General features: G+C 43.9%; 1 protein-coding gene across 3 annotated transcripts in view; it reads left to right on the top strand.

Moving 5' to 3' along the window:
- The first annotated feature begins 1,355 nt into the window (after positions 1–1,355).
- Positions 1,356–25,150, top strand: part of GABRR1 (gamma-aminobutyric acid type A receptor subunit rho1) — an 82,076-nt gene continuing 58,281 nt past the window's right edge. Inside the window, exons 1-2 of one of the 3 annotated variants that reach the window (XM_043542654.1) lie at positions 1,356–1,420; positions 20,286–20,584. In XM_043542654.1, the coding sequence (XP_043398589.1) occupies positions 20,553–20,584 (32 nt within the window). In that variant the 5' untranslated portion in view covers positions 1,356–1,420; positions 20,286–20,552. Of the gene's footprint in view, positions 1,523–20,285; positions 20,585–25,150 lie in introns of all 3 variants that reach the window. The other 2 variants (XM_043542655.1, XM_043542656.1) reach the window with 2 other exon arrangements.

Genomic DNA, 25,150 nt, shown 5'->3' with positions numbered 1-25,150 from the left:
TGGGGTCCTCTTTGTTTCCCTTTTTAAAGATAGGTACTATGTTTGCCCTTCTCCAGTCATGTGGGACCTCATCCATCCTCCATGGAGTTCTCAAAGATAATCGCTCATGGTTCCCAGCTTGCTTTGGCTAGTTCCTGAAGTAGCTGAGGATGAATTTCATCAAGCACTGCCAACTTGAACCTAACAACATCTAAATTACCTAAATATTCTTTAACTTGTTCTTTCCCTATTTTGGCTTGCATTCCTTTCAACTTGTTAATATTAATTGTGTTGATTATCTGGTTACCTTTAACTCTTTTAATGGAAACTGAAGCAAAATAGGCATTAAACACCTCAGCCTACTTGATGTTATCAGTTATTAGCTCTTCTTCCCCACCAAGTTGAGGATCTACACTTTCCTTTGTCTTTCTCTTGCTCCTAATGTATTTAAAGAACATATTCTTATTGCCTTTTAAGGCCCTTGCTTGGTAGAACTCATTTTGTGCCTTAGCCTTTCTGATTTTGTCCCTACATGCTTGTGCTATTCTTTTGTACTCCTCCTCACCAATTTGACCACATGTCCACTTTTTGTAGGATTTCTTACTGATTTCCAGGTCATTGAAGAGCTCCTGATGGAGCCATATTGGCCTCTTACTGTTCTTCCTATCTTTCCTTCTCATTGGAATAATTTGCTGTTATGCCTTTAAAACTTTTTCCTTGAGAAACTGCCAGCTCTCCTGAACTCCTTTTTCACTTCAATTTATATAGCATACAATCCAATAAGGGATTTACACTGTCTTAGACACACATGTACTATACTTTGCCTCTACTTTATTTTTATTCTTTGATAAGCAGGATTGGATCATAGATGTTTTGGCACTTTTCTTCCCTCTGATTTGAGGCTGATGCTCTGCCAGATTCATAAAGATTTTATTATTTGTTATTATTAGTGATCTCTTAAGTGCCCCCAAATGTCCTAGACGCTCACAAAACAAGTAAAGACCCAACCTCTGCTAGAAAAGCATGCAAGCCTGATTTGATATGACATGACAAGTGGGAGGCACAAAGAGACAAGATTGAGGGGGAACGATGACAATAATAAATATCACAGAATTACTTAGGGCCAGCTGGTGTTAACTGGCATAGCTCCAACATTCATGCAGATGTACGCCAGCTCAGGATTTGTCCTTAGTATTTCAAAATGACATCCTCCCGTTAGGGAGTGTGATGGGGCACACTTGCCCCTAACTGGACGAGGAAGGGTTAACCCTACATTGAGGGTTGAGAAACCACACCCCCTTTACTCTACTGGGCATGCTCCAGGTGCACTGGTATAAAAGGGAGCAGCTCAGCTCTGTTGGGGCTGACTGCTGGGGAGGAAGGATGTACTCCATTGTCTCTAGTCAAGGCCTGAGGCGTTGTAAGCCAAGCAGACGCTAAGGTACTTTCTGAGACCCTGCTGTGTCAGGAGTCACAGGGGACAACACAGACTGGGGAACCTGGAGATAGCAGAGATGCCCAGACTGTAGCCACAGGAACTATGGTAGGAAGCAGCCCAGGGAAATTAGATAGTGGCCTGGTTAGTGAACTGGAGTTGTGAGTTGGTGTGTTTTGGTTGGAACTGCCCCTCCACCTGCAGACTTAGTGGCACATGCCCCTGGCACTACCAGAGCCCTGGGCTGGGGTCCAGTGGAGAGGGAGGACCTGGACCCCTGCCCCCAGGGCTTCCACCCTCTTGTGTGTGGTGGCCCCCTTCTGGACTGACTTTGGCCATTAGGCCTTACTGCACTGCTGAGAAGGCCAAACCAAATGGACTTTGGATGCTTGGCCTTACAGCCCTGCTAACTATTGACATTGGCCAGTGGGCCACATTGCCCTGCAAACTGGGGTGAATTTTACTGACTTTGGCTTCTAGGCCTCACTGCCCTGATGAGCATGATGAATCTATGGACTCTGGCCACTAGGCCTTATTGCCCTGTTTTCCTGGGGCGAATGGACTAATTGTGGCTACTTGGCCTCTCTGTCCCACTAAGAAGGGTGAACCTATTGACTTTGGCCATTGGGCTTCACTGCCTAGCTAGTAGGGGTGAATACACTGACCCTAGCCATTAGGCCTCATTCACCTGCTGAGTAAGGTGAATCTATGGACTCTAGATGCTAGGCCTTACTGCCCTGTCCTCTTGGGGTAAAAATACTGATTGGGGTTATTAGGCCTTACTATCTCACTAAGAGGGGTGAATCTATTAATGCTGGCCACTGGGCCACATTGCCCTGTCTCATTAGAGCAAACTTACTGACTGTAGCCAGTGGGCCTTACTGCCTTGGGGCCAATTTATTGACTCTGGCCATTGGGTTGCATTCCCCTGCTAAGAAGGGCAAGTATATAGACTGAGGTTAGGAGTGTGATGGGGTGCACTGGCCCTGCACTGAAAGGGTTTCCCCCAACCCTGTCACAGGGAGGTTCCCACCTCTCCCCATCTCTCTGCACGTCTGCTGATCTCTACAACACGTGAAGACAGCAGCTCTAACTACAAAACCTGCCACAGGGATATGACTATTTCCCTCTTTGTATCTTCTAAGGAAATATTTTCTTTCCCTTTTACCCTGCATTAAAAAAAAAATCTCCTCAGTACAAACATGGTGGCTATATTTTCCCCATCTTTCTGCTCCCTAACGTCCATGGAAAAGTCTATTTCAAATATAAAAGGACAAAGTTGTGGCTGTCCAAAACAACAACTGTGCCATAACGGAGGCTGACTGTAAACTTCACTACTTACCATATGTTCCAAAATATCTTGTGATATCTGGGCTAAATCCTTCATTGGTGAATGTTTTGTATCCTCAACTGTGAACTATTTATTCAAGGTACTTTTATAGCCCCACCTCCCCTGATACAGGGCAGATAGAGAGAATACCACCACAAAGTGAATGCAGCAGAACAATTCCCCAAAGTTCACAAGTATAGGAATCAAAGGGTGATAAATGGACCACAACCCTACACTGAGTCTAATTTTAAAAAAAAATAGAATGCATTCCAGGGATAGACTAAAACATATAGGCACATTCCTGGCAGTCTGCAACCCACCTGCACAGTGCTGCTTCATAAAGAAGCAGAACTCAAGAGAGCCAATAATTCTCCTGACAACATCATTTCAATTAGGTCCACTTACTGTTCCTCCAGCTATAACAAATAGCTATTCAAATTCATGTTGAATGTACTAAATTGTTTTGGTCAGAAACCCAAAAATGTAAGCATTTCATTTTTAAAATGCTTAAATGAAATGTTTTAACTTTTTTATTTGACATGACATTTCCTGTCAATTTCCTTCAAATTTTATTTTTAAGGATTTAACTTAAAAAAAGCCCGAAATTGAGGGGTTTTCTTCAGTTTTTCAGAACTGCCAGTGAACTGAAAGATGGTTATAATTCTCACAGTTCTAGTCAAAGTCACATGCAGATGAAGTGACATACCCATCAAGGTTTGCATAACAAGTTCTAATATTCCAAGGGGTGACACCCATTAAAATATCTTCATTAATGGGCTCTTTTAAGAGTGACTGGTACAATCTGGATTTTGTGATAGTTCCTGTACCTAAGATAACATTACTGACTAATCCATGTTAACCAACTGAAATTTAGTGTCATGCACTTCACTACAGTGTGTTCTCCCATTTGCCCAATGTGATCCTCAGGGCATTAGAGATGCACTGCAACATCTTCATCACCATGAGGTTTGTGAAGCATCAGATAATCTAATCACACAGGAGAAGGCCAAGATCATGGAAGGTGCATGACTGTGGGTAGAAACACCATTGTGGTGAACAGTCTTATATGGACCACCTGCTTTCCCATCTAGGACCATGCAACTCCATGAAGCACTGGTTTTGGTTTGGTACAATACTTAGTTGCTGACATGACTTTTACCCTGACCTTACCTCTATTTCAGAGAAGTTTGTGGTTATAGGCTTCAGAATAAAGGTGCCTTAAGGCAAAACACAATACCTTTTTGTTCCAGCTGTGCTGTCATTTTGGAGATGGACTGGTTCTAACACAAATGTGGTGCACAGTAATCTTACAATCTGTTTATTGCACAGAAGGACCATTTCAGTGCTGAAACAAAGATACATCTTTTACGTTGAGGGACTCAGAATTTCAACAGTGGATTTGATGGACAGCTATTACATGACTCCAGGATTTTATTCCTGGCTCTGCCACTGACATTCTATGTGGACCTGGGCAAATGACTTAATGTCTTTGTAGCTCTCTTCCCCCTATCCATGGAACAGGCATAATAGTTACCAAACTCAGGGATATTGTGATGGGTAGGATCCCCTGGGGGAATAACATGAGGGGGAAAGGAGTCCAGGAGAGCTGGCTGTATTTCAAGGAATCTGGGACTTCCTCCGTTTCAAGGAATCCCTATTGAGGTTACAGGGACAAACCATCCCGATGTGTTGAAAGAATAGTAAATATGGCAGGCGACCAGCTTGGCTTAACGGTGAAATCCTTGCGGATCTTAAACATAAAAAAGCTTACAAGAAATGGAAGATTGGACAAATGACCAGGGAAGAGTATAAAAACATTGCTCGGGCATGTAGGAATGAAATCAGGAGGGCCAAATCGCACCTGGAGCTGCAGCTAGCAAGAGATGTGAAGAGTAACAAGAAGTGTTTCTTCAGGTATGTTGGCAACAAGAAGAAAGCCAAGGAAAGTGTGGGCCCCTTACTGAATGAGGGAGGCAACCTAGTGACAGAGGATGTGGAAAAAGCTAATGTACTCAATGCTTTCTTTTTTTTTTTTTGCCTCTGTCTTCACAAACATAGAATCATAGAATATCAGGGTTGGAAGGGACCTCAGGAGGTCATCTAGTCCAACCCCCTGCTCAAAGCAGGACCAATCCCCAATTAAATCATCCCAGCCAGGGCTTTGTCAAGCCTGACCTTAAACTTCTAAGGAAGGAGATTCTACCACCTCCCTAGGTAACGCATTCCAGTGTTTCACCACCCTCCTAGTGAAAGTTTTTCCTAATATCCAACCTAAACCTCCCCCACTGCAACTTGAGACCATTACTCCTTGTTCTGTCATCTGCTACCACTGAGAATAGTCTAGAACCATCCTTTCTGGAACCACCTCTCAGGTAGTTGAAAGCTGCTATCAAATCCCCCCTCATTCTTCTCTTCTGCAGACTAAACAATCCCAGTTCCCTCAGCCTCTCCTCATAAGTCATGTGTTCCAGACCCCTAATCATTTTTGTTGCCCTTCGCTGGACTCTCTCCAATTTATCCACATCCTTCTTGTAGTGTGGGGCCCAAAACTGGACACAGTACTCCAGATGAGGCCTCACCAATGTCCAATAGAGGGGGACGATCACATCCCTCGATCTGCTTGCTATGCCCCTACTTATACATCCCAAAATGCCATTGGCCTTCTTGGCAACAAGGGCACACTGTTGACTCATATCCAGCGTCTCGTCCACTGTCACCCCTAGGTCTTTTTCTGCAGAACTGCTGCCTAGCCATTCGGTCCCTAGTCTGTAGCGGTGCATTGGGTTCTTCCGTCCTAAGTGCAGGACCCTGCACTTATCCTTATTGAACCTCATCAGATTTCTTTTGGCCCAATCCTCCAATTTGTCTAGGTCCTATCCCTGCCCACAAGTGTATCTACCACTCCTCCCAGTTTAGTATCATCCGCAAATTTGCTGAGAGTGCAATCCACAGCATCCTCCAGATCATTTATGAAGATATTGAACAAGACCGACCCCTGGGGCACTCCACTTGACACCGGCTGCCAACTAGACATGGAGCCATTGATCACTACCTGTTGAGCCCGACAATCTAGCCAACTTTTTACCCACCTTAGAGTGCATTCATCCAGCCCATACTTCTTTAACTTGCTGACAAGAATACTGTGGGAGACCGTGTCAAAAGCTTTGCTAAAGTCAAGAAACAATACATCCACTGCTTTCCCTTCATCCACAGAACCAGTAATCTCATCATAGAAGGCGATTAGATTAGTCAGGCATGACCTTCCCTTGGTGAATCCATGCTGACTGTTCCTGATCACTTTCCTCTCATATAAGTGCTTCAGGATTGATTCCTTGAGGACCTGCTCCATGATTTTTCTGGGGACTGAGGTGAGGCTGACTGGCCTGTAGTTCCCAGGATCCTCCTTCTTCCTTTTTTAAAGATGGGCAGTACATTAGCCTTTTTCCAGTCGTCCGGGACTTCCTCCGTTCACCACGAGTTTTCGAAGATAATGGCCAATGGCTCTGCAATCACAGCTGCCAACTCCTTTAGCACTCTCGGATGCAACGCATCCGGCCCGATGGACTTGTGCATGTCCAGCTTTTCTAAATAGTCCCTAACCACTTCTTTCTCCACAAAGGGCTGGCCATCTACTCCCCATGCTGTGTTGCCCAGTGCAGCAGTCTGGGAGCTGACCCAGGGAGAACTGGAGGTCCTGGTGATGTCAAGGAATTATGACGTGATTGGAATAACAGAGACTTGGTGGGATAACTCACATGACTGGAGTACTGTCATGGATGGTTATAAACTGTTCAGGAAGGACAGGCAGGGCAGAAAAGGTGGGGGAGTAGCACTGTATGTAAGGGAGCAGTATGACTGCTCAGAGCTCCGGTACGAAACTGCAGAAAAACCTGAGTGTCTCTGGATTAAGTTTAGAAGTGTGAGCAACAAGAGTGATGTAGTGGTGGGAGTCTGCTATAGACCACTGGACCAGAGGGATGAGGTGGATGAGGCTTTCTTCCGGCAACTCGCAGAAGCTACTAGATCGCACGCCCTGGTTCTCATGGGTGACTTTAATTTTCCTGATATCTGCTGGGAGAGCAATACAGCAGTGCATAGACAATCCAGGAAGTTTTTGGAAAGCGTAGGGGACAATTTCCTGGTGCAAGTGCTAGACGAGCCAACTGGGGGGGAGCTTTTCTTGACCTGCTGCTCACAAACAGGGAAGAATCAGTGGGGGAAGCAAAGTGGGGGAAGCAAAAGTGGACGGGAATCTGGGAGGCAGTGACCATGAGTTGGTTGAGTTCAGGATCCTGACACAAGGAAGAAAGGTAAGCAGCAGGATACGGACCCTGGACTTCAGGAAAGCAGACTTCGACTCCCTCAGGGAACAGATGGGTAGGATCCCCTGGGGGATTAACATGAAGGGGAAAGGAGTCCAGGAGAGCTGGCTGTATTTCAAGGAATCCCTGTTGAGGTTACAGGGACAAACCATCCCGATGAGTCGAAAGAATAGTAAATATGGCAGGCGACCAGCTTGGCTTAACGGTGAAATCCTAGCGGATCTTAAACATAAAAAAGAAGCTCACAAGAAGTGGAAGGTTGGACATATGACCAGGGAAGAGTATAAAAATATTGCTCGGGTTGGCCAAATCGCACCTGGAGCTGCAGCTAGCAAGAGATGTGAAGAGTAACAAGAAGGGTTTCTTCAGGTATGTTGGCAACAAGAAGAAAGCCAAGGGAAGTGTGAGCCCCTTACTGAATGAGGGAGGCAACCTAGTGACAGAGGATGTGGAAAAAGCTAATGTGCTCAATGCTTTTTTTGCCTCTGTCTTCACTAACAAGGACAGCTCCCAGACTGCTGCGCTGGGCATCACAACATGGGGAGTAGATGGCCAGCCCTCTGTGGAGAAAGAGGTGGTTCGGGACTATTTAGAAAAGCTGTACGTGCACAAGTCCATGGGGCCGGACGAGTTGCATCTGAGAGTGCTAAAGGAATTGGCGGATGTGATTGCAGAGCCATTGGCCATTATCTTCGAAAACTCGTGGCGAACGGAGGAATATTGAAAGACTGAATACAATGTGCATTTCCAAATGGAGAGATTGCACTATGTATTTTTCTAACACTGATTACTAACTGCTCCGCAGAACTATTTTTTTTCCTCTCAGCTGGAAAGAATAAAAACCCTCAGAACAACAATTTGTCAGGACAGACTTGATTCACTTTCCCTATTGTGTATGGAAGCGGACATGCTTCGTCTAGTCAGCTTAGATGAATTTATCCAGGATTTTGCAATCAGAAAATCTAGAAAGAAGCTATTTTAATTTCAGCATACATGTAAGTTGTGTCATTTCAAAAAATAAAATTTTATTTTACAGTATAGTATTTTTATGTTGAATTACATATGAGGGGGCACCATAAACTTTTCAGTGTTTAGGACCTCTAAAGGTCTTAATCCAGCCCTGACTCGGAGCCCTCCCCATCTAGTTTCCCATCTCCAGCTGTTGGAGATATTTGCTTATAGCAGTCATAGATGGGCCATATGCCATCATAGGCAATCTCATCCTATAATCCCTTCCATAAATTTATCAAGATCAGTCTTAAAAGAAGTTAGGTATTTTGCCCCCACTACTCCTTTTGAAAGGCTGTTCCAGAATTTCACTCCTCTGAAGGTTATGAACCTTCATCTAATTTCAAGCCTAAATTTATTGATGGCTAGTTTATATCCATTTGTTCTTGTGCCAACATTGGCTTTTAATTTAAATAACTCCTCACTCTATTTGTTCTCTAAATACATCAGAGGGATAAATCATATCTCCCCATAGCCTTTATTTTGTTAGGTTCAACAAGCCAAGCTCCTTAAGTGTCCTCTTGTAAGGTAGGTTCTCTAGTCCTCTGATCATCTTATTAGCCCTTTTCTGCACCTGTTCCAGTTTGAATTCATTTTTCTTAAACGTGAGCCCAGAATTGCACACAGTATTCCAGATGAGGTCATCTCACCAGTGCCTTGTACAAAGATACTAACCCTTCCCTATCTCTACTGGAAATACCTTGCCTGCTGCATCCTATGATTGCATTACAACATTAGCCTTTTAACAGTCACATCACTTTGGCAGCTCAGTCATCCTGTGCTCTCCCAATAAAAATGGTCTCCTCTTCTGTCGCTTCCAATTGATATTCCACCAATTTTATAGCAAAAATTGTAGTTAGTGCAATGTCATGCACTTCAACTATTACACTTAATCCCATTTCTATAGCTCCAGTTTTCAAGGTCATCCAGATCTTTTTGCCTGGTATTCTGGTCCTCCGCTATGTTGGCAATACCTGCCAACTTTGGGTCATCTGCAAATTTTATTAGCCCACTTCCACCTCTTTTTTGCCAAGGTCATTAATGAAAATCTTAAATAAGATTGGTCCCAAGACTTATCCTTGAGGAACTCCACTAGTACCCCCCTCCAGCCTGACAGGTCACCTTTCAGCGTGACCCATTGTAGTCTCCCTTTTAATCAATTCCTTACCCACCTTTCAATTCTTGTATTAATCCTCATCTTTTCCAATTTAACTAATTTCCTATCTGGAACTGTATCAAATATTTTATTGAAATCCAGGTAGATTAGATCTACTAAATTTCCTTTGTCTAGAAAATCAGTTATCTTTTCAAAATAATATCTGGTTGATCTGGCATGATCTACCTTTTGTAAAATCATGTATTTTATCCGGTTTACCTCTGTCTTTAATTATTCTTTCAAAATTTGTTTAAATACCTTGCATACAACTGAGCTCAAACTAAGAGGCCTGTAGTTTCCCAGATCACTTTTTCTCCTTTCTTAAATATTGGTACTATGTTTACAATTCTCCACTCATAGCATACGTGCCCGCCGCATCTCTCTTGTGGCCTGTGACATACAGGTCAGACTAGATGATCTAATGGTTCCTTCTAGCCATAAACTCTATATAGCAGCTGAGGTGTTCAACAGAACTATGACAATTTATACCAGGCAAGAATCTGCCCCCGATGCCTTTAAGAGGAATCAGCCTGAAGAGAAGGTGATGACTAGTTGTCCTGGTATGGGGTGGGAATTATATGCAGAGTGGGCACGTGTTTTTGAAAAAAAAAATATATTGACAGATGTGGAAGAAATGGAGGACTAGGGCAAATTTGGCATCAATGGTAGAATGCAAGGGATAGTAGCAATGTGATAAGAGAAGGTGTAGATTGACACGGAGCTGCATAGTCATGAAGCCAAGAGTTTAAACTTGAAGCTGTTCATAATGGGGAGCCATTACAGTGTTTCAAAGAGAAGGATCAGGCTGTTTGCAGCAAGTACAGAAATGCAAGCAACAGCTATTGCTAATTTTAATTAACCTCTGAGACAATTGCTTTACTTGCTAAAGACGTAGAACATTTTTTCCTCTAGTCCCTTGAAATCCTCCATTGCTCTCTTTGCCCTCTGTCATTCTCTAGTCTGCAAGTGACAATCGGCCATGATCTCTTACAAATATCCAACTGCAGAGAGGATAAGTGACTCTCCCTATGCTTATCTTTACCTCCCTAACTGGATATTTTGGCAGTGAAGTGCGTGACACAGGTTCTGCAAGCACAGCAACAATGGCATCACCACACGCTGCAAGCATGAAGCAAAACCAGGGAAAATAAGATCAAATATGTTTCTTAAAAGCTAGATAGAAATTATGATGATTAGCTGCTGGAAGCAAACACAAATAAGTGTTTTATAAAGACTATCATATTAGGCATTAACAGGTACACTTAAATCAGCAATTAAAGAAATCTTTGATCAGCTAGAATACCCTGGTTCTCCAGAAATATATATGCCATTTTCCAAAATACTTGAAAGATTTTGCTTTAAACCAATTTATACAATAGCATGTTTGAACAAAAAAACGTTTTGTAGGAATACGTGAATTCTACACTGTTCGAAAATCCCTACCATCTGACGTAGAGGGATTTATAGGTTTAATGGAAATTGCTTTCCCCACTGTCCAGATTAAATACTGCAGGATGATTTTTTTGTATGAGTAAACATCCTTCCAATAATGAAGAGACTGATAATGTCTTAAAAAGAGAAACAGAATCTACATTTTTGTTTTCTTCTTGTGTGGACTATTTCTGGATATAGGACCCCAGAATATCATGTTGACTGTCCATAAAATGCAGTTTAGCATCTTCTTGCTGTTGTGGGGATGGGTTTTGTCTACTGAATGCAGAGCTCACCAGCAAGGAAAAGAAATACATGAGATATATAAGAAGGGCAGGTGAGTCTCCTTGTAAATTCAGATATATACAATTTGGGCAAATGCAACATTGCAGATAACTATACATTCCTAATGCAGACCTCTGAAGTTTGTATTGCAGCATATTCAGGGTTATCTAACCAACAAATATTGTGCTTAGCTTTTTCTTTTTCCTCCAATGACTAGAAGTTTTACATTTTCTACGTCCAAAACCACTAGTATCAACTATCTGGTGTAACGTGGCATTTGCTTGTTCTTGATTATAGCATCTTTGGGGAAGGAAAGGAGGAGGAGTTGATTGTTTGTTTATTGTGGTAGAATGCTGGGGTATTTATAAGAGTGGATATAAAAGTTTTATTACTTCCAACATATCTGCAGACTACTAGGATACAATCAGTTATGCCTGTGAACAAAAAAGACCTTGAATAACCTGCAGATCAATTGCCCAGTTTCCAAAAGGGCTACATACTAATTTTTCCCCAGTACTGCCATACACAGTCCTCTAAGTTTTTTTGTTTGGAGGAAATTTTCCTGATATTAGAGCAGTTTTGTGTTGTTGTTTTCAAGTACTCGTATTCTGTTTTGTAAAAAATGTTGAGGTCTAGTAAGAATAATTATAATTATATAACATGCCCTCTACATGCAAGTAGACAAACACCAGGGGATATTGCTGGAGGGGGAAAAAAAATTCTGTGCACTTCTCTGGAGGGCATCACTGGCTTATGCCTTCTAAGAAGTCGGCGTTTAAAATGTCTACTGAAGCTGTCAAACACAGATTAAGATTGTTTTTGCTCATTAGCAACTATGAATTGTCACCAATGCTATCTTAATTAACATGAGAAAAGTAGTTTTAAGGGAGATGAACTGTTAATAGAGATGCAGTAGTGTCAGGCAGGAAGAATTGAAGCCATTTCTATAAACATCAGTGTTAAGGAAAAATTATCAGAGAATAAAGTATGGTTCCTCTCGGTTTTCAAATACTTCCCTTTTCTGCTTTCTTGAAAATGGGCCAGACTACCCTATTACAGCACTATTGCAGTGATAATATCTGTGAATCCAAGATCCATCTTGTAAACTATGAAATACATTCAGTGGTGATGCCACATAACTGGGAAGATGGATGCAGTGGCCCCTGTTCACAAACAGACCCAAATGGATACATGGCAAGACATATTAAAACAATGCTATCTTTTGTTTTCATTCAAGTTCACAAAAATGGCAGATGTTCTACCATACTGTAGCTGACACTAGCAAAATAGATGGCAAGGTGTAAACTGGCAGCTTTAACCAGTTGAACAAAAATACAGTGTACAAGTCGTATAAACCTGTGTATGCCCATAATGCAGCTGTAATTCTCTTTATTAGATATACATCCCTAAGCATTTCATGTAAAATACAGTTAAGGGAAAGAATAAATCCTAGTGAGGGGAGATGTTAAGAAGTACATGCCAAAGGGAGAATGACATATTCAGGTAGCATTTGAAAATAAACAGACTGGTCGTTTTGTGCCTTGTGTGGTTTCATTGCACAGCTACACACTAGGGACCGAATGGCTAGGCAGCAGTTCTGCGGAAAAGGACCTAGGGGTGACAGAGGACGAGAAGCTGGATATGAGTCAGCAGTGTGCCCTTGTTGCCAAGAAGGCCAATGGCATTTTGGGATGTATAAGTAGTGGCATAGCCAGCAGATCGAGGGACGTGATCGTTCTCCTCTATTCGACATTGGTGAGGCCTCATCTGGAGTACTGTGTCCAGTTTTGGGCCCCACACTACAAGAAGGACGTGGATAAATTGGAGAGAGTCCAGCGAAGGGCAACAAAAATGATTAGGGGTCTGGAACACATGACTCATGAGGAGAGGCTGAGGGAACTGGGATTGTTTAGTCTGCAGAAGAGAAGAATGAGGGGGGATTTGATAGCTGCTTTCAACTACCTGAGAGGTGGTTCCAGAGAGGATGGTTCTAGACTATTCTCAGTGGTAGAAGAGGACAGGACAAGGAGTAATGGTCTCAAGTTGCAGTGGGGGAGGGTTAGGTTGGATATTAGGAAAAACTTTTTCACTAGGAGGGTGGTGAAACACTGGAATGCGTTACCTAGGGAGGTGGTGGAATCTCCTTCCTTAGAAGTTTTTAAGGTCAGGCTTGACAAAGCCCTGGCTGGGATGATTTAATTGGGGATTGGTCCTGCTTTGAGCAGGGGGTTGGACTAGATGACCTCCTGAGGTCCCTTCCAACCCTGATATTCTATGATTGTCCCACCAAGACCCCTGAAGCACTGAGAATCCAGCTGAGGTGGTGCTGCTGGCTGGCATGGAGGGGAGCACACCCTGGACCCCACCTCCTCCATCCACAATTTGGGGTGGTTACCTCTGCTAGTGGCCAGGGCAAAACCTGGGGAGTTGGCCCCCACATCCCGCCTTCCTGACCTGCTCACACATTGGATTTCTGCAGTGCCTGAGGCCCCAGAGGTGGTATGGGGCGGGACCCTGAGCATTTGCCCTGCTTGCCACCCCCCTAACACCAGCCCTGCTAGTGGCAATAGCCTTGCGCAGTCCATGCAATTAGAGAAATGTGAGGCCTGGAGCTGTGCCCAGTCCTTCCCTAGTGGTACAAAATGGAGGGGAAAGGTGCCTGGCACTCTTCTCTTCTGTGTGCTGCCTGTTCTGACCTCAGGTGTCAAAGACGTGGGGGAACAAGGAAATTGCTCTCTGTGGCTGTTGCTATATGGAACGCTCTCAAGGAACACATGCAGAGTATGCTGTTCTGATCTATACACACAAGTGAATCTCAATTTGTTTATTATACAGAAGCAGCATCTGGGAGCACTGTAATAGTTAAGTGCCTGTAACTATCTCTCTATTTTTACAAAACGGGAGAAACATGATGAGACAGAACATAGGAATGTAATAGTAATGGAGAGGGCAAGGAAGGATAAAGAACTTTATCCACAGGATGAAACAGGATATTAAAACAGTTCCAACAGAATCACTTAAGTAGGCACACCCCAACCGCCCAGGGTGATGGGGCTGTTCAGCAAAGCAGGGTGTTAGGCCAATCAAGGTGGGAGACCACCTTAAGCAACTTTTGTGCTCCCTGGATCATTCTGTAGGGCTGATCCTCCAGGGGCAATTTGGAATAGCCTGAACGCTGCAAGGGGCTGTTCCAGCAGCCAAGGATCACCAGGGTATAGGAACACACATCCATGTCCCCTCTACCAGCCACCAAGAGCGGGGATGGCAAAGCCCATAGAGCAATGCTACTTCACTTGACAATCCTTACTTTGAAGTGATCCTCCACTGGCCAGGTAAGAGAATTTTCAGATAGCTTTGCAGGAATGATCAATCTGGCCCTGGCCCAAAATCTCTCATAGGTTTGTAGATTTTTAAGGCTAGAGGTGACAATTATCTGGTTTGACCTCTGGTATAATACAGGCTATAAATCCTTATACAGTAATTTCCACTTCAAGCCCATAAACTTCTGTTTGAGCTGTAGCATCTCTTTTAGAAATACATCCAGGCTTGATTTAAAGACTTAAAGTGATGGAGAACCCACCACAGTCCTAGGGAAGTTGTTGCACTGGTTAATCTGTTCTGAGATGTATTGACCTCGCATTTGGCTGTATTAAAACATGTTCACATGAGCCAATCTTGATGCAGATAAGATTCCCTTTGATTTTCCCAAAAGTGCTACCTGCACTGAGAGTGCAGAATTGGACTCTGGGAGGCAAAGCAATTCAGTAGAGCCCCCACCTACACTATTTCAGAAGTAGTAGCTCATGGTGAAGGCTGTCACTCAGCATTTCTTTTACAAGCTCTGCTTCCTCATGCTTCATAAGTCAGCCCTTAAAATTCATTTTGTACAAGAACTTAGAGCAATTTGGCTTTTTATTCAGTTTAAGGTTGGCTTAGTCCCTAAATTAGTTAAATGCTGGAGATGACAAAATTCAAGTTCTTCTGATTTCAGGCTCTCTATACCTGGAACAGTATCATTTTCAGCAAAATATTGTAATCTGAATCTGAGCTATGCACAGGCTAAGAGGCTACATTAAGCCTGGAGTTTCAACCTTCACTCTGAAAGTGCTTGGGGTTTTCTCTTGAAGACTTTGAGACTAGACAGGATATTCTAAAGTAAGAACTGAAATGAAAAACAGTACAGAACATACCAAATGAGGTAGTGTTATGATAGCAGACCAGGTGCCCTTAGGCCTCACTGAGCACTGACCAATGCATAACTGGAAGCCATTCTGGCTCACCTGTGTGTTAGTATTGGTAAAATAGATGTTAAGAATGTGTTTAGACTTTATGGAATGCTTGTAAGTTGCTGCCTGCATTCATCTCATTTATAATATCTGTATCCCATGTTATAGGGCAGGGATCGGCAACTTTTGGCACGCGGCCCGTCAGGGAAAGCCGCTGGTGGACTGGGATGGTTTGTTTATCTGCAGTGTCTGCAGGTTCGGCTGATCGCAGCTCCCACTAGCCACGGTTTGCTGTTCCAGGCCAATAGGGGCCACAGGAAGTGGTGCGGGCTGAGGGATGTGCTGGCTGCTGCTTCCCACAGCCCCCATTGGCCTGGAATGGCAAACCGTGGCCAGTGAGAGCTGTGATCGGCTGAACCTGCGGACGCTGCAGGTAAACAAACCATCCCAGCCCACCAGCGGATTTCCCTGACGGGCCATGTGCCAACGGTTGCCAATCCCTGTTATAGGGTAACTATTTACTTTGTAACTATAAGTGTTTGCTATGCAACTGGAAATCCAGTCAGGGAGAAGCATTACCACGTGTGAAATACTAGTTTACGACAAGAAGTGTCATCTCCTGCCCAACAAAAGAAGGCCCATAGACACCAAATGAACTATTGTGGAATATCGGTGGACAAAATACTTTAATTGCTCCCCTCATACCCATGAAGAGAGGACGTGCACAAACCCTCATTCCATCAGTTTGAACTCTGGGGGAAAGGAATAAAAATCCCTGACCAGAAAGAACTGTATCACTTTGCTGGTTGGAATTTGGAGAGGGCGATATTTCTAAACATAAGTAAGGGATCTCCAAGCATCTTAGCATGGGTTAGCCCTAAAGGACATATATACAGCAGCATCTAGTACTTTTTGAAACCCAAGACTAACTCATTTTTGTGTGTCTGTGTGTGTGTGTATATGTTTGCCTACTTTAAACTTACTTATTTTGCTTTCCTAGTTAATAAACCTTTAGTTAGTTTAATATAGGATTGGATAAAAGCATGGTCTTCTGTGAGAGATCTGAGGTAAAATTGACCTGGGATAAGTGATGGGTCCTTTGGGACTGGGAATAACCTGAATATTGCTGTGATTTTTGGTGTAAGGGGCCATTATCATAAAGGCAGTCTTGCCTGGGTGGCGAGATAGACCGGAATGCTCAAGAGGACTATCTGTGACTCCATGTTAAAGCAGTTGCAGTGGTTGAGTAGTTCATACTTGATTGGTGAAATCTAATTGTAGAATACTCAACCAGTTTGGGGTTTGTGCCCTGGTTTGTAACAGTTTGCCCGAGGCTGGCACCCGAATTCATGAGCCACTCCAGACAGCTTGACAGAAGGGTCTTTTTCTTGTGTAAGGCATGAGGCTAGAGCCTACAGGGGAATTCACCCCTGTGACAAGGCCGCTTTGTGCTGGCTAAGCCAGTATACAGGGGTCACAAGATTTTCCCCTGAATACCCTGCAACAAGAGACCTCCTAAGGGAACTTGCTTTATGCCCCCCAATGTCACAGCATAAACTACATAGATGGTGGGGCAGGAAGAATCACTTCAAAGTGGGAAGGGGAGTTGTCAAGGTGCAGGACCATCTTGACAATGTAGTGCCAACTGCAATGGTTTCAGGGCTGGCCTAGCCTGTACCAGGGGCAAAACCAGCTCCCAGAAACTCCTGAATAGAGAAGGCACAAGCCACCTCTCCTCAGTCTGTGTGTGATACTAGTGCTTAAGTCTGGTCCCAGGGGCTTTCAGACAATGCAAGTATCTGGTATAGTCTTCCATCTTGAATATTACATAGATTTATATTTTTGCAACATTTGTGTGGGGTGCCAGCTCTTTGTTAACTGTACTTGTGTATCTACTAAAGAGGCTAAAGAAATTAAAAAAGCACCATACTGTTAAAATATTTTTCTAAAGGGGACGTACACATCAATAGTCAGAAAGCAGCACCACTCTGGCTATGCCCTCTTACCCCCAACCAGGCCCCTTCTGGCAGGACTTGAAAAGGATGGATAGGGGAGAAAGGTAGAGCACCTATACAGGTTCTACACCACCCACAATTGCCCCCTAAGCTGAGTTTTATGGTTGTTTTGCATTGATGGAGTATTGCAAAGGAGCTGTAGTGAACCTAAGAAATGGGCCCAATAACTTGATAAAAGACATTACAGAACAGCACATGCTGAAGATAAAAAAATGTTGAAGGGGCCATCAACAATATACAGGATGCATACAGTGAAATCTGCATTTTAAACCACCTCTAAGACACCCGAGTCTCTAGAGTAGTGGTTTGTGGTACAATCTTGTTTGCCATGTAATCAAAGACTAGACTACCAATTTTTGCTAGTCCCCAGAAGGGTGACCCAAGATGCACTTTTATTCTATGAGCAAGTGTGTAAAAATGACACTTTTGCCTAGCAGATCTGCTTTCTGCATTAAGTTAATCATATGTGAGGATGCCAGTGACCCCAATAAATCTGTGCGGGTATGTCTACGCTTAAACTGCTACAGCAGTGTGTCTATAGCACTTCAGGGTAAACAATCCCTGAGCCAACGGAAGAACCCTCCTGTCAGTGTAGGTAATCCACTTCCCTGAGAGGCAGTAGCTAAGTTGACAGAAGAATTATTCCGTCAACCTAGTGCTGTCTACACCAGGCGTTAGATCAGCATAGCTACCTCTCTCAGGGGTGTGGATTATTCACAGCCTTCAGAGACATAGCTATGCCAATATAAATTCCCAGTATAGACCAGCCATAATGCTTTTTACCCCTGCTAGTCCCACAGAGCCAACACTGTGAAGAGAGGAAGCAGAGAACTTGAGTATCAAACAAAATGGTTTACTAAGTTCCAGTCAGTCACACCTGTGGAAATCCTTTGAAGGCCACTGGCCTGCACAAATGTCGCTGAGGAGATAATCTCAAGGACACTAGGACTACACAGGTGGTGTTGATGGCCTAATTAGACCTGCAGAATTATTACTGGTGAAGATGAGCAATATGAAAAGAAGCCTAGGCTATCTGAACCCAGCTGACCATTAGGTAAACTATCTTTTAACATTAAAATCCTGAAGCCATTGTTACAGTCACCTTTCAGACATGTGCCACCCTACAAGGTAGGTTTTGTTAAACATAAGTATACTGCCTTTAAAAAAGGGGTGGAAGGGAGTATCTACAACACTTGCCTCTTCACCATCTCATTGCATAACCCTGTCCATATTATTTCAGCTCATTATATTCTCCACATAGGAATGCTATTTCTGCTACTGTGGTGCAAGTTGTCCCACATTTCCTTCAATGGAGAGCAGTTATAACAACTGAAATATATGCTTGCACCATTAACCATAGCATTGCTTTCAGAGTTCATATTCATACAGCTGCATGGCAGAGTTTCTCCTTTCAATAATACTTCCAAATAACATTAAAAAAAGTGTCACTGATTTGAAATTCATTCATTTAGAGTTACAGCTAGGACTCCTCCTTGACCCCTTATTTAGAGGGCCCAGAAGCATCTGGGCACACTGAAACTGAAGTACGTTTTCAAGATTAAAAAGCAAAACCAAGGAAATTTAATACTAAGATATGAGTGTAGCATTATAGGCCCCACCCTGTCTCTCAAATTTATGTGGGAGCCATCCAGAGTATGTAAATGATTGCACATACAGTGCATACAGATTAATCTTCTCTGATGCTCCCTTCACTCCGCTCTTCACTTTTCCTAGAAGTTGTTTTAGGACTAGACCTCACTTGTTGCTGTTACCCCCAAATCAAACAAGTCGTATCAGAAGTTAGCCTTTACCAATACATTCCACGGCTTCATGTTCATACACACTAAGCAGCATTAAATCACAGAACCTAGCGGGCACCCTGTGGTCATGCAAAAAGAAAAACCTTTAGTAAGTTTAAATTTTAAAAAATGACACACAACCTAAGCTCTGCAATAGTATGTTCCTTTAAAGACACCATTGTGTCCCATATTGCGTAGACTAGTTCAGGGTGTGTGCCCATCAGGCTTCTCCTGCCTTTGCTAATAAAACAGCATTCAAAGGATACCTGTGTGTGTACCTGGATTTACCTCAGGGGTTCTGAAACTTTTTCAGGGGACAGAAGAACACATCTTGATAGAGAGTGTCTCATGGACCCCTCACCTCCCTGGTGCCCTGGAACCAAGTTATCAATAACACTTCATAGGCAAGTTTAAAAATAAATGATCACTCCATCCCCTTCCCATTACACAGTAAGAGTCACCTTGCTCCTCCCTGTAGGAGAGATTCATTACCAGATATGCCCCTTCAAGTCTGGATGTGGCAAAGCAGGCTCTCATCTATCACTTCTTGCTGACAGCTGCTCCAGCCCTGCAGTGGTTTGCTTCTTCTCATGACTCAGCCATTGAGCCAGGTCACTTGAAAGTCTCACCCCCTCAGGTATAACCAAAAGTCCAACAAACAATAGCCCCAGAGCCTCAAGCCGAATCCCAACTCAACAGTCCTTCCACCCCTGGTCTCCAGGTTGTTTGCACCACCTTTTTCAGTGACTGATGGGAGGGTCTGGGTTTCCCTTCTTCTCTAGGTTCCAGTCTAGGGATACACTAATGGGCAAGCAACATATGTTTATTCAGGCCTACAGCTTCCTCCCTGGACTACTTCCTGCCTGTCCTCAGACTTTTCCCACTGCCCCTTCCTAGTCTCACTGTGTAGGTGTTCCCATCTGTGACACATGGCTAGAAAGGTTAAGCAGCTCGCAGGCTAAATGACCCAGATTCAACCTTTAGAGACATGTTAGAAAAGTATGTAAATGGTAATTAGGGCCATTCCATGTTAGGCTAGAACTTTGAAATGCAAACCTGTATTGTTAAAGAATTAAAGGTGATACTAATTGTATGTGTTTACTTATATCTTGTTAGATGTTAGGAAGTATCTGTTTAAATGGCTGTCTATTACTATAGCTATTGATTCAGAGATCAAAAGGGAATATTAAAATGTAGATGAATATTGGGTGAAATGTCAGTCTATATGTCTCTTTAAAGTTTTTGGTAAACTGTGTTTGAACTGCTCAATGGATAATTACCTTATGTTAATCCACGTAGCTAATTACAGGTGATGTTTGGGAAACAGAAGCTTATTTCAAAGGCCTATTGTTCATCCAAGGACTCTGTGCTGCCCAGGAACTGTATAAAGGATATTGGGACCTGATCATTTCATCTCAGAGCTGCTTATGCTTTATCAGGGGAAGCATTGAGCTGCAAGATTGAGGTCTCCAAATTCATTTGGATCACCCTGGTGTTGGACATTGGACTAAACCTATGGACTAATTCTATGAACTCTGTGCAACTCCTAAGATCATCATCTCCACTATGAAACTGATCTCAGATCTGTACTCATGCCTGTATGTATAATGATCTTTTAACCAATACACACACACACACTCTCTCTCTCTCTCTTTTTGTAATAATTTTTAGTTTAGTTAATAGGAATTGGCTGTAAGCGTGTATTTGGGTAAGATCTGAAATATTTATTAACCTGGGAGGTAACGTGTCCAATCCTTTGGGATTGGTAGAACTTTCATAGTTGACTCGGCTGTCTGGGAGGGAGCCCAAAGGCTGGGTTGCTTTTAAGGGAACTGTGTTTTGGCTTCTGTGTAACCAATAAGGTATTGTGGAAGCTGTTCTGTTACTAGCTGTGTAGATTTAAGTATCGGAATAACTAACAGCTTTGGGGATTGTGTGCCCCATTCTTTGCAGTTTGCCCTAATTGAGCAACCTCAGTGTGCCCCCCTGTTCTCCCCCTTCTCCCCCCAGGGGACCCTGGTCACACCCTCAGACTCCAAGGTCTCAGGAATTACCCTTCCTTCAGGGCCCATGACTCTCTCAATTCCTCCCTGGAGTTCTCCAACAAATCCCAAGCCAGAAATTCAAACTTAAACCACTCCCACCTTTCCTAGGCTTGAGCTTTAGTCATAGGCCTTCATAAGTCTTTTCTGATACTTTGTTCCTCAGCTGAGCACCAGAACCCCATGGCTGCCTCCCAGGAGTCTTAACTCTTCTGGCAGGTCTCAAAATGGGGGCAACTCCCTTCCTGTGTCTTTCCCCAATTCTCCTCACTCCTGACTTTTTTTATCAGATCATTCTCTGAAAACAGGAAAAAACTCCCTCTTTTTTCCCCCTCTACTCCCACCTTAAGGATACCTCACTGCTTTCCAGTGGACCTGCTAATTGACCTACTGAACCCCTTTCCAAGTACTAGCAGACCTGGTAATTGAGCTCCCAGGCTCCTGTTAACCCACTCAGTATCACTGTGAGGTTTACATCCCATCATAGTCCCCTTCTCTTTTCTTGTTTTTCCTTTTAATTTAGGACTCACTTACATAAAGCAACATTTGCTAAACATGCAAACAGGAAAAGCAGAGGAAAAGTATGGCTAGAACAATTAAGAAATTGGTATATTATTACACCTAGCACACAGTTTACTAGTCCACATTCTCAGGCTGACAGCACAAACTAGTATGTGTGAATCATCGTAAATGCACTTTTGTTTAGCTGTTACTTTTACCTCTGTAGCTACTCATTTTTTATTGCAAAGATGGACTGTTAATACTTGTCGGAGGCTGCCAGTCCTGGAAACTTCAGCAGTCTATTCACTGAACTGATACCACGTGGGTAGCTGCAGCATAAACTTCTTAGCACTGCTCTGCCAGCTTGGGTCTGTGGAACCAGTTCAAGGGCTGAAAGGGTATGTAAAGGGCTCCACTCACTGCACATGCACCTTTTTGTAGCTAGGTCTAGGAATTAGCTTTTGCCCCACAGAGCGAGTGTCATTGGTTGCTCACCCTGTGCTTTCCTCTCTTCACAACCCAAAGTGCTCCCTCTTTGTGATGTGCCCCTCCAGCCAGGTCACAGCATACTGTCCAGGATATCAAAGTCCCATTGGACAAGCTATCCAGGTGCCACCTCAGGCAGTCTTCCATTCCACTTCTAAGTCAGGTACTATTTCCCAGCGGCTGGTAGGAGAACCCCAGTGCATCTGCAACTCCAGGTTCCAGCCCATGGGCCTTACAACTAGCAACCCAGGTCTGCACTCAGTCTCACTTCCTGTGGTGATTTCCCTGAGTCCTTCCTATCCCACTTCTCTATGTCTGGGTTTGCCACCAGAGCTTCCTCTACTTCCTATGGCTACCTCAGCCCCTTGCCAGACTCCCTATCCCAGGAATTATTCTGCTCCCCCGTACAACTACAGACCCCATCCCAGCAGTCTCCTGCTGACTTGACTTCTTGTCTTGATAATTCTAACCCAACTCTTTCCACAGCTGGGCTTCATTTTTGAATTAGGCTTTATCAATCCCTGGCTGCCCTCCAGGTGCAGCATATATGACTGACTGGCTCCTCCTGGCCCATATTAGCATGCACAGGAGTTGTGAGGAGTGAACACACCATCACAGGGGTGTTCATTCAGTCCTTGGTGTTCTCATTCAGTGTTCAGCCTGGCTGCCTAGACCGCCAATTAGGATAATTTATAACTATGTTTTGAGATGTTTATACCTCTCTGTGATGCTCTGTACCTCAGGGGAACAGCCAGCACCCCCATCTTCATCCTTATAAAATAATTGTGTGGTATCCAATGCAAAGTTTGTCGTGTCAGGTGTCTTCAGAAGGCTCATGATGCACTGAGCATTGTTATAGTAATGTTACAGTAATGGGAAATAAGCACAAGAAAGCAGAAAAATGACTACCAGTGAGGCAGCTACAAAACTAGAGCTGGCCAGACTGGAAGCTGCAGAGAAGGAAAAGGACCATGAGTTTCAAATGCGGCCGGCAGAAATGAGGCTCAAAGAAGAGGAGGCTGCACGCAGAAGGGCTATGAAAGAGAGAGCAGGGAGAAAGAGAGCGGAAAACACCAACTGGACCTGCTAGAGAAGCAGAAGCAGAACCCCCGGATCCCAACAACTCCCATCACTCCAAAAATCAACAAATGGGAACACTTAATTCCTGCATATAGTGAAGAGTATGATATTGCTGAATATCTGACTACCTTTGAAAGGCTGTGGGTAACACATGAAATCCCTGATAAGAGAGTTCCTACTCTGATTGTGAAATTAACTGGTAAAGCTCGAAATTTATTCAATGGAATGCCTATTGAAGATGCTTTAGACTATTGTAAATTTAAAGATACTCTTTTGCAAAGTTTTCAGATTGCCCTCTGAAACATATAGAGTTAAATTTAGGAATCTTAAGAGGGATATTGGTATGAGTAATGGGGAATATGTAAACAAAATGAAAGATTTGTTGGGAAAATGGGTGAGGGGTAAAGAGGTGGCACGTTTTGTGGGAACGTTGGATCTTGTTGCTCAAGATCATTTCCTAAGCATATGTAAGGCTGATGTAAAGCAGCATCTATGGGACAAAGATGTAAAGTCTGTGGTTGAGATGGCTTCTTTTAGCTGATGCCTTTGAACAGAATCAGGTGTCTATTGAGGGCAGGCCACAGAAAGCGGGGTTTAAAACTGGTGGGAAGGACAATCCCATTTTTGCCCCTGGAAGGGGGCTGGGAGCCTAAACATTCTCTTACCAATAGAGGAATGTTTTTGGGTAACTCCTATCCCAAATCTCCTGTAAAAGCAAAAGAGCCCAAAAGGTGCTATCAGTGTAATTTATAAATGCCCTGTGCTACGAGGAAGCAGGCAACTAATAGCTCACATTAGTTCTGCTGTCCTCAACACAGAAACCCCCCAAGCAATTGAAACCTATCATTGTTTTTGTGAGGTTAGCCTCTTCAGAACCAGATATGTAGCATGTTGAGGCTGTCCAAATTGATGTCAAGGAATACTTGGCGGAAGAGGCCCAGGGGCCCAGATCTCTGGTTAAGCAGAGTGTGGTCCCAAAGGCCGGTATGTTGCCTGGCCAAATGGCAGAGATTGTGGGGGTGGAAGAAAGCAGATTTCTCATACCACTAGCTAAAATCCATGTGGTTTGGAAAGGTTTTGACTTTGGGGGTAGTGGAACACCTCCTATTCGAACTGCTCCTCCGTAATGATTTTTTCCACAAAAAGAAAAGGAATACTTGTGGCACCTTAGTGACTAACTAATTTATTTGAGCATAAGCTTTCGTGAGCTACAGCACAGCTCAGGTTAAAGTGCCTGCAGCAGGAGGGAGTTTTATGCTGGGACCCCTGAGGGAAAGGCTAAGGTCTCAGGAACTGCTGAGAGAATGGGGGAGAGTCTCCTTGATTCTTCTGCAACAGGGAGAAACCACATGCTTCCAAGTTGGGTGGTTGAGATCAACTCCTGCACTGCAGCTGGAGGCAGCACCACACCAGGAAGGGATGGGGGTGTAATGCCTGCCAGGAGAGAACTGTCCAGGTTGTTAGCAGGGGCTTGATGCAGGCAGGCCAGCAGGTCGCAGCTGAACCAGAGATAAAACCGGCTCTAGGGAGCATAGAGCAATGTGTCCCAGAGGAGAGCCCAGAGAAGGGACTGGGGATCTCAGAAACCACTGAGGTGGGTGAGGATTCCTGTGACTCTCTAACACAGGGAAGCCGTGTACTTCCAAGTATGGGAGGGGCTGAGACTAGCTCCTTTCCAGCAGAAGGCAACATGCCCTCAGGCACAGGGACTGGAGGGGTGTTGTCAGTGATTAAGGAAACTGTCCCAGTTGTTCGATGGCAGAGTTCTGTAGGTGAACAGGAGACAGAACCCTTCCTATAGAGCACAGAGAAATATGTCTTAGGAGGGACCCAGAGGCAGAAACTGGGGAAGGAATAGTGGGGGTACAGGAATGTCTCCAGGATGCCCAGGACACTAGGAGGATGCCTGTGACACAGGTTTTGAGAAGGAACTGTGTAACTGGCCTCCTAGAGGGGAGCAGTCACACAGCTGACTTCTCAGGGACAGAGAAAGGGGTGGCAGAGGGTACCCCATTCCAGAGCTCGGTTTTTCTGGATGCTATTTCTGAAAAGTTT

This window comes from Chelonia mydas, chromosome 3 (genome assembly GCF_015237465.2).
Source record: "Chelonia mydas isolate rCheMyd1 chromosome 3, rCheMyd1.pri.v2, whole genome shotgun sequence".
Taxonomy (NCBI): domain Eukaryota; kingdom Metazoa; phylum Chordata; order Testudines; family Cheloniidae; genus Chelonia; species Chelonia mydas.
This window is presented reverse-complemented; position numbering and strand designations above follow the sequence as displayed.